Here is a 10,274-nt window from a genome sequence, read left to right as displayed (position 1 = left end):
TAACAAAATGATACTAATTATCATAAATCGTCCTTTCTCATGAAGAATCTTCCCAAAATGTCTGCTTCTTGGAGCAGGCATTGGGATTTCAGTGAAATCCCCAAAGACAAAGTAAGAACACGGGGATCGACACAACGCTGGTCAGGGGGAGGCAGAGGGACGGAAAACGAGCAACACCAAGACATATGCAACTTGCAGCAAACCCGAGAAGAGTGAAGAGCAAGCACTTAAAAATCATAACAACAGCAATAAGAGCAGAAATACATGCTTATTTTTAAATTACCCTTCCACCTTACATTTCACCCGCCTCCTGGGGAGAGAAACGGCTGACTGAAGTTTTGTGCGGGTCTAACTGCGGTGTGCGGGTCGCACTCGCAGCTCCGGGTACCTACGGCGGGGATGCGAAGAAGGCTGAGCTGGGGGGCGGCGGTGGGGGGAAAAGGCGATAAGCGAGGGAGAGACCCAGCGCCGTCTTTCCCTGGGCTCCGCGGCGGCCGCGGGGAAGCGACCCTTGCCGGAGCCGGCAGCGGCGGGCGAGGCGCAGGGCGGGGGCAGGCTGCCCCCCCGCCCCTCGCTGCCTGCCTGCTGCCTGTGCCTGCCCGCGCAGAGCGGAGCGGGGCGGAGGAGGAGGGAGGCTGCCGCCCGCGGATGCTGGGGCGCGGGCGGCGCGGGCAGGGCGGGCGGCGCGGGCAGGGAGCTGTCCTTCAGCACCGCGGGCCGCGGAGCGCTCCGCCCGCACCGCCGCCCGGGGAGCTGTCCTGCAGCACCGGCGGCCCGGGAGCGCTCCGCCCGCCCCGCCGCCCGGGGAGCTGTCCTGCAGCACCGCCGGCCAGCGCCGACACCGACACCGCCGCCGCCGCCGCCGCCGCCGCCGCCGCCGCTGTCGCTGCCGCGGGGGAGCCGTCCAGCGCCGCGCCGCCAACGCCGCCGCCGCCGCCGGCTTGATGCAGTAGCGGGGCCCGGGAGTCGCCGGGGGCCGCCGCGGGGCAGGGGGTGCCGCAGCCGGGCTCCGCTCCGCGACCCCCGCCCGGGAGGGGCGCCGCGCCTGTCCCCCTCCTCCCCCTCCCCAATCCCCCCTTCCAGGAGCCCCCCTCTCTCCTCGCCCACCTCCGCCGGGAGCGAGCGCCGCGGCTGTGCGGAAAAGCCATGGGAGGCAAGACCTCGGCACCTGTTCAGCTGAAATCAAGGGCTTACAGTATACTGGGCACTCTGGCTTGGTGGTAGGAGCGAGCAAAAGGAAGGAGAAGCAAGCAAGAAAAAGTGAGAGAGGATTGGAGCGACTGCCGCTGCCGGGAAAAAAAAAAAAAATAAAAACCCAAGGAAGATAACTGGGAAGGAAAAGGATTTTCATGGCGCAGGCTGCAGAGCTAAGCAAGAAGACTGAAGGTTGCATCTCTGCTCTTACAGTCTCTAACTGTCTAGGTCCAGATAATGAGAGATTGTGTTGAGGATGCTGCTGCTGCTCCCCTGTTCACTGTGGAAGCCATCTCCAAATTAGCCATTACATATGGAAACTGGAGACCAGAATTTTAGAAAAAGGGATTAAGGCGTCTCATTTTGGGGGGGGTTCTCTCTTTATTTGTTTGGTTTTTCTTGGTTCTTTTCTCTCTTCTTTTTTTCTTTTTCCTTTTTCCTTTTTTTATATTTCAACCAGAACGTTTCCGATTTAAAAGGCAAGCCTCTTCCCGTGTGGTCTTTCTAATTTACACTCTTTTCCGTGGGCTTTCTTACCTCCCTTTTTTGATATCTATCTCTCTCTCTCTATACCCATTATCTTATTAGTCGGAATTATTATTCTTTTATTTTATTAAACACACACACCCCAAGAATCAGAAGGCGGTTGGGTATTTGTATAATGAAGAATTATGGGGCTCTTTGACAGAGGTGTTCAGATGCTTTTAACCACCGTTGGTGCTTTCGCTGCCTTCAGCCTGATGACCATAGCTGTGGGGACCGACTACTGGCTTTACTCCAGAGGGGTTTGCAAGACTAAAACTGTCAGTGAGAACGAAACCAGCAAAAAGAACGAGGAAGTCATGACCCATTCTGGATTATGGAGAACCTGCTGCCTAGAAGGTATTTGATTCTGGACCTCCACACCCCCCCCCCACCCCTTCCTCTCCCACCACCCCACGTTTCTCCCTCCTCCCCCCAATAAATCCCTCCACATTCCACCATTTTCTCACTTCATTCCTTTCACGGTGCATTGAGAGTGGTGGGCTCAGTTACTCAGAGCACAGAGGCAAGAAGACAGGCAAAACATTCACTGTTCTGTTCCCTTCTCCTTCTTCTTTCCCACCCTCCCCACTCCCACCTTCTCCAAAAATTCACTTCCTCCCTCCAACTAGAATAATGTGTGTGTTATAAAACCACCAAGAGATCCTCTCAAAAAGCAACTGTGCAGTCTGCCTGTCTTCAGCTTGTTTGTATTGCCTGGGTAAGCAATGCCAAAATGCTGTGTTATTGCCGTGCTCCGACTGCAACCAGAGAGTGAAATAATTGCTCTCTTTGCACAAGGCTTATTTGCAAAGACAAGACTGTGAGTGAGGGGCAATGTGGGGAGGACGTGATTGCAAAGCACTTTGGATGCAATTTAGTTCACTTTAGGAAGGAAAAAGAGAGAAAGGGAAGCAACCGTGCTATATCCAAAATGTCTCGTTCAGAATGATACCAGTCATCTCAAACAGAGTTCAGAGCATTTTGTAATATCTGTAGGCAACCACATCTCACTGGGCTGAATGCAGAGGGGTCTAGTTTTCTGCTGATTGGTTTGGTTTGGGGCTAGGGTTTTTCCCCAGTTTGTTTGTTGTTGGGAGGTGGGTTTTGTTTGGGGTTGGTTTTGGGGTTTTTGGTTGGTTTTTTTTTAAGGTTTATGGTAAAGGCTTAAAATAAACAGGTCTCTGAATGGAGAAATCAGCTGAAGTCTGATGTGGTGAATCTGAACAGCAACTCAGTGACATGTCTGATGACAGAAGAGACACCACTGCAGCCAACTTCTGGAATCAGACATTCTAAAGGGAGAGGGAAAGAAAAGAGGGGCCAGTGATTCGCTTTTAAATATGTGTTGCTGAGTACTGCTATTGGCGTACATGTGGGCTGGGGAGGTGGTCTCCAGCCTGCGCTGGAGGGAGAGGGGCAAGCGATGTAAATGCACGGTTTGTGTTACACACGTAGTGAGGAGAGAGTGAGAGAACAGGAGCGCACATTAGAGCCCGTTGTGAAAGCCCTATTTGTAAATCAGCTCCCAGCTGGACAGTGGGCTGCTGGGGTTCATGGGCATGCAGGGATAGGATCGGTGCCTGCTGGTGTCCACTGGAGCTGGGTGTGCCTGGAGCTCCCTGTCGGGAGAGAACGGCAAGTGGGTACCGCAGAAATTATTTTCTTAACCCAGCACTGGGAGATGGAAGGCAGGGGGAAGGGGGAAATAAACTATGTATGTTTTGATGTCTCTCACCAAAGAAAGCTAAAGCTGCTGTTTGGAAATGGTTGTGTCCAGGAAGAAGCATGAATTTCCCCCCCGTTCTTGGTGCAAATGGTTGAGTGATGGCTGGACATGTTTTGAATAGCTAAGTGACTTCATTGAGCGATGGTCTATTTGACGCATACTGCATTTAGTGCCCTTTGTCAACCCAAACTGCTGCCTTTTAACATATCCTGCAGAGGAGCTCTATGCTGAATACTATATGCTGTATCCACGCCAGAAAATCAATAGCAGTAAATTAATGGGGGATGTTTTAAACACACTTGCTCACACACACGCACAGATTTCCTGCAAATAGATAAATACATAGAGGTATATATTAATAAAAAATGAAAAGCCTTTCACACAGATATTCATTACAATCAGGGAAGGAGACATCTCCTTAATTAAAAATTAATGAGAGAGAGGGAAAAAAAAAAAAAAAAGCCCAAATGCAAAGCCATGCAGGAAAGAGAGGCTGCAGGGATGAACTCCCTTCCTGAGCCATGTCCCCAAGCTGGAAGCGGAGGGAGGCTGGGGTTGAGATAGAAGGTATGAGGACCCCAGCCAGGAGAGGCAGTGAATTCAGATCATGTCTATCTGCCCACAGAGCCGTACCCAGAGGGACGCGGTCTGAGGGGGAGGAGGAAGGGGCGGGTGAGGTTTGTCAGATTGGAGGAGCTCGGGGCTCCTTCTCCTTTACATCTGACAGGACCCCACAGGCACTGTTGAGAAGTGGCTTGCATGGCAAAAGAATGTGCCAGGATGCTTCCAATTAAAAGCTTTGAAGTGCCCCCAGCCTCCACAATGTTATGCTGCCAGCCCAGGTTCCCTGCCCTCCCTGCTGATGCTCTCCAGTGGGCTAAAACCCTCATAGCCCTGCATGAACAGCACGAAATTCAGCCTGAGCACAACCTGCATGGCCCTGGCAGGGTGCTCTCACTCACCCCACATGTGTGAGGGTCAGACTGGCCCAATCCCTCAGCCCCCCAATGCTGGGCAGCAGCAGCAAGTGGGGTAGGAGGGTGCAATGCACCACAGGGGAGCTGAGCCCAGCTCTGAGTGCCATGCCTGAGGGCACCGGTTGCACTAAAACTTGGATAAAGACTTTGTTTCAAGAGCATCTCAGCAGAAGGCAAAACCATCCCCATGGGCATGCGCTGAGCAGGGCCTGAGCATGGATTTGCCTCCTGAGGTGGCACAGCATAGGTTTGGCACTGGCACTGCTGGGATGCCTCCCTCTTCTTGGCTTCCTGCAGCCCCACAGCCTGCATGGGTTGCTGGCTGGCACTCCCTTGGTCCCAGGACAGCACAGCCAAATATCCCCACCAGCCCTTGGATGGCAGGGCTCTTACTGTCGTGCCTGATCAACTTAGTTGGGGGGTATCTTCTTTCTTGTCATAAGGAATCAGAACTGTGTCCCTGGTTGATTCCCTCTCCCTGGTGAAAGCTTCCTGCTGGTGAACAGGAGAGAGAAGGATGCAGCAAAGACTCCTTTCCCCCATGATACATAGAGTGGGTAGATTTATGGAGGAAAGAGCTTCGTCTCAGGAGGCTGTAAAAAGGACAAAAACCTTGGTCTGTGCACAGCCTCCCCATGGTGTGGCAGAGGGACCTGATAAAGGATGTGGGGCAGGCACTCTTCTCCCTGGGGTAGATGTCAGGGCAGGTCTGTAGGGTGAGGGAGGTAGTGAAGAGGAGGGCGGGAGGCTTTGTAACAAGAAAATAATCAAAGGAGGAGTTCAAACTGCCATCTGCTACTGGTAGGAAGCCTCTGATAATGTTGCCTTCATTTCTGGAAACGTGGAGGAACACTGGCATTAGTCAACACTGTAGGCTGTCAGAGATGGTGGACACCTCATGTTCAAGTTATCGTACTAAATTGTCTTTTCTCTTCTTGGCCAAGAGATCCAGTAGCAAAAATGGATGTGAGTACTTATCTTGGGCTCTATGCACAGACACATTGTTGTCAGAATTGCAAGCTCCTCTTGGAGAATTTCATTCCCAGGCTTTCAATTTTAGGGTTTCCCTCTCTTCAATCATTCTATTCCCTACAATGGACTTTCAGCCAGCACTTTCAGATCTTTGTATTACTTCAAAGAAGAGTGTAATTTGGGAAGTTCCTCCTCTATTGGGATTTCTTTACCCCCTTTCTTGTGTCCTACAGTTAGCCCCTGTTCCATGGTGGGACTCAAGCAGACAGGTGGTGTCAGTTCACATTACTGCAGATCATGCTTCTGATTTTTTTCCCTAATCTTCCTCCAGATGATTCTCTCTTAGACTTTGGGGTTGCCCAAGTGTATCTCTGGACCATTCAAAAGTTGCTGCCCTTCAAGAAAAATGGTTTTTCTCCACCCTTTAGCTGTATAGGCACAAAACACACACGAACACTGAACAATTGAGATCTGCAAGCTCATGCCCCACATGGATGCTGCGCCTCTTACAACTTTGAAATGGCTGCGGATATTCCAGCCTAATTCCTTCTTGGCACTGAATGTTTTAAAACCGCTTTTTATTATGAGTGATGCCCTGTCTAATTCTTTCATTAGCTCCTGTAGATCTCCTACAGGATCTCAAAAAGTGAGGGACGATGCCTTATCAGGGTCTTATGAAGCAAGCAAATGAAATGTATTTCGTATCTGTAGGTTATTGGTTTTGTCATGTTGTCATTATTATTAAGAAACGGATAGGTCTGGGAGGCTTTTGTACTGAGAAGGCTGGAGAGAAGAGTCCAGGGCAGGCAGGCATGAGTGATGCACATGGGGTTAGACATCCCTGTAGATCTGACTGGTGTGAAGGCAAGTAATTGAATGGATGTTGGTGGAGAAAATAATTCCTGCCTAGAGACCCTTCCCAAGGAGAATTAATGAGCTGATCTGTTCCCTTTCCAGCTTGTTATATCTGAACAGTGCATGAGAGCTAAGTGCAGATCCAGTGTTTGCAAAAATGAAGAGCTGACAGCAAAGTGAGGCAGGGCACAGGCAGTGGACAAGCTTCTGCCAGACAATTCTGGCGCTGCGTCGCTTCCTCTCCCTGCCTTCTCCCACTGTTGTTTGTTCCTGGTGCACCTCTTTCCTTTCACATCCATTTTATATGTAGGGTTTTTCCGTTTTCCCTCTTACCTTTCATGATTTTATTTCTTTCAGCTGTTGTTTCCTGTCAGTGTCCCTAGTTTTGCTCTCAGAATTGCCTGCCGTCCTACTTCCAAGGATCCACAAATCTACAAAGGGTCTTTTCCTTTCATCCTTGCTGACCTAATCCAGGGCCTTATCTGAAAATTCAATGCGTGTAGCAGTAGATTAAATCATGGTCTCCATGTCTTCACAGTTCAGGACCAGGAGCATCCTAGCCCAGCCGGGAGATGCAGCAGGAGGAAATGACCAGGCACAGAGCTGATTGTTGTTGGCATTGCATCTAACGGGGAAAAAAGGATTCAAAGCTGGACAGGCCTTGGGTGAAGAAGAAGAAAAAGATAAAGGATTTTAAAAAGTGGGGTGGCAGATGGTGAGGAAGAATTACTCAGGATCCCAGACTTGGGTGGGTTTGGTTCTCCTCTCAGCTTAAATTCACACCTGCCTGAAGTCACAGAGAAGACAGGCATGTGAGGGGTTGAGACCTGCAGGCTCAGCTCCTTTGTAAGATCTGACAAAGAAATGCTGTTCCTCACTAGTGAGTTGCTAGAACAGACTTCTAAATTGCTTTTAAATTATGAATCTTCCTGCTGACAGAGAAAGAGGAATGGGTTAATACTGTCCTGAAATGCACCAGAAATTGCCTTGCTGAAAAGAGTGAGAGTGAAATGCAGTGGGAGGGACATGGAGGTTCAGTGTGGCAGCAGTAATGTATAAAGAAATTACACAGAGATAGAACAAATGTCTCTTTGCCAGGGAGACCAGGAGCTATTCCTATCTAATGTTTCACTTTTAACCCATCCCTTTCCCCATGCAGCCCTCTGAGCCCCTGTCTCACTTGGTTGCGGTTTGGTATGATCTAAGCAAGAGTTTTGGGGGAGGAGAACCACTGAGGTTTGACAGCAGAATCTCCATATTTATTTAATTTAAAAGCAGTAGCGAGGCGGTTGCCGGGGGGAGCAGGGAACATTTCAGGCTCTCAGATGGCTCTGCCCCCTGCCCCTGTTTTAAGAGCAGATTCCCAATCAAGCATACCCGGTTTATCCCAGGGGGAGCCCTCGCTGCTCCATTCTGCGCTGCTTCTCCCTTCCATATCGCACTCGTTGACAGAGGATGTGCTGCTGCCTTCCTTTCACGGGCATGAACCTTCCCCCTTGCAGGGGGCTCTCAAGGAGAGAAGGGGGCTGCTGCCGGAGGAATGGCTTACAGCAGGGGTCCTGCTTCATGTCCTCCCTGCTCAGCCCCCAGTCCAAGGCAGCAGCCAGCCAGTTAGGCAGCCTCTGCTTAGGCATATGCAGATCGCAGTGTAAATACAATACACTTAAAAGTTATTTTTCCCTTGCCTATATAGCCCCAGCTTTTTCCTCACCCTCCATCTTTGACTCATTCTATCCATCTCCATTTTAATTTGTTCTCATTTCCCTCCCCTGTTTTTCCTCTTTATTTTTCTCTTTCATCTTTATGTCTCTTCTGTGCTTTCTCTCAAAAGCATCTTCCCCTTCATTATTTCTCCCTGTTTGTCTCCAAGTTCTCTGAGGCCCATCCCCCTTGCTCTGTTATATTATCCTATCTTATATTATCCTATCCTCTGTTATATTATCTTGTCCTTGCTCCTCTCCGTCCCCTTTGCTGCTGCTGACGCATTTCTCTATCCTCTTTCCTCTTCTCCCTGCCATCATTTCCCCCTGTCTTTACCCCATCTTTCATATAGTCATTCCCTCCAGCTAAAGGACCCCATTCTTTTGGAGCTGTGCTGCCTGTGTGCTCTAAATAAACACTTTTCCATCCTCTTTCTGGCTGTCCCCCTCCTCCTTTCTCCAGCCAGTGCCCCCTCCTCCAAGCAGTGTATGACACCAGTTGCTGTCACTGTCTCCTCTTACTCGCAGCCCAGCTACCTCTGAGGGGGCTGAAACCCGAGCCCCTCCCTCTGCTCCCCTCATTGCTCACTGCCTGTGGTCAGTCCAAGCTCCCTCCACTTTGCTGCCTCCAACCTCCCATGGCTGGAGGGCTCACTGGCAGCTCAGCTGATGAGCTGGCTCATCTGCGTGCAGCCAGCAACTGGGCCGGAAGGAGCTCATGGCAGCCCTAAATGCCCTCCCTGGCAACCCTCAGACATAGATCAGGCCAGGATCCAAATGGAAAATAAGGGTCTCTCAAGCCATAACCCTGGGGCAGTTGTTGTGCACTGCAGTGAAGGATCTCTGGTTGTCAGGGAGAAGAGTCTCAGCGAGCAGTCATCCTTTTTGAACTGTTTTCAGGGGAATAATTTCCTCTGAGATTCTCAGGAATACCTAAGGTGGGAAGGTGAATGAGGCTGGGGGCTTCAAGCCCCATGGTTGTCTGAATGAACTTCTGTGAGGAGGGGCAGAGGATATCACTGGCTGGTGAGAAAAGGGGGACTGTGTACCACGCAGGGCTCTACATGAACCATGGTGACTCACTGGGTGCCAGAAAAGGGGACACTGCTGTTAATGGTCTAATGGAGCACATGGCTGCAGACAGAAAACCCACCACCAGCAAGTCCCCAAGCATAAGGAGTGAAGCAAAGGGGACAGCAAGAGTGCAGAAGCAAGGGTTATCCAAGGGTGGGATGTTGCAAAGTCAGAATAGGGTTCATAAAAGGGGGACAGGGACAAGGAAGAGTAGGAAGGTTGTGTATGAAGGCTAGGCATGTTTGCCTGGAAAAAAAGAGGTAACTGAGAGGGAAAGTGATTGGATTGTGTTGAATAATGAATGGACTAGAGAAGGTGGATCAGTAGCTCTTGATTTCCCCATTTTGTAACACACAGACAAGAGGACCTGACATGAGTTACAGGAGACCCAGTTAAAGCTTTCTCATTTGATGCATATCAGGGCTGTGGAGCTCACTGCCACTGGAGCTCTCATGGCCAAGATTTTAACAACATTTAGCAAGCAAGTGGGCATTTACGACAGAGTTCACGAAAATTAAGCGTCCTCCTAATGGATGTGAACAGCATTTTGGGTGTTTTGTAATTCAGCAATTAAGCCAGTCGCCATAAAAAACTAGGATAACATTTCACAAGGGCAGTCTATCCCCTATCTGACTGCCATGTGGTTCTTGCCTCTTCCCTGAAACATTTGTCGGGGATTAAGCAGAGCTCAGATTTACTTAGTCTGGCATTTCTTTTGTTTCTAGATGCTATGCTGTGCAGTTGCAATGTAAGATGCAAACTAGGCCTGCATTTCTGCTGGTGTCGATGACTGCCCTAATTTGACAAATTAACAGTGAGTTTAGGTATTTCTATCATATTTTGCTAGGAAAGATCTGGGATAGAGAGCAATTAAGAGCATATGGAATTAAGTGGAGTCCTTTTTCTTCACACCCCAGGGTATAAAGTAAGTAGCTGGCAATGAAGGTGCTATATATGTGCAAAAAATTACTATTGTTGAAGTCCCTGCTTCGCAGAAAGCAATAGGCTTTGGGTCTCTTTGATGCTATCACAACTAAATTAGAAACAAGGGTGTCTCTTTCCTCTTGTATCTGTGGAAATGATGACTGCACTGGCATGCAATGACGTACAACACTGTAGTGTTTCTATGCACAAGAGATGGAGGCCCAGTTCTCCCCTCGTTGCTCTGATGTGACCTCGGTGACTTGGATGGAGCCACGCTGCTTACGCTGCCCGTGTAGGCAAGGGGAGAGCGAGGCTGAGGAAGGGCTG

At 49.9% G+C, this 10,274-nt stretch overlaps 1 protein-coding gene across 2 annotated transcripts in view; it reads left to right on the top strand.

The window, feature by feature from the left end:
- Window positions 1-430: 430 nt before the first annotated feature.
- CACNG2 (calcium voltage-gated channel auxiliary subunit gamma 2) overlaps window positions 431-10,274 on the top strand; it is a 55,190-nt gene continuing 45,346 nt past the window's right edge. The window contains exons 1-2 of one of the 2 annotated variants that reach the window (XM_071422781.1): window positions 431-1,386; window positions 1,931-2,076. In XM_071422781.1, the coding sequence (XP_071278882.1) occupies window positions 1,935-2,076 (142 nt within the window). In that variant the 5' untranslated portion in view covers window positions 431-1,386; window positions 1,931-1,934. Of the gene's footprint in view, window positions 2,077-10,274 lie in introns of both variants that reach the window. The other variant, XM_071422780.1, reaches the window with a different exon arrangement.

Source organism: Agelaius tricolor, unplaced genomic scaffold (assembly GCF_023055355.1).
Source record: "Agelaius tricolor isolate 1412-34295 unplaced genomic scaffold, bAgeTri1.0.p SCAF_3, whole genome shotgun sequence".
Taxonomy (NCBI): domain Eukaryota; kingdom Metazoa; phylum Chordata; class Aves; order Passeriformes; family Icteridae; genus Agelaius; species Agelaius tricolor.
The sequence above is the reverse complement of the archived record's forward strand: the minus strand, read 5'-3'. Positions and strand labels throughout refer to the sequence as shown.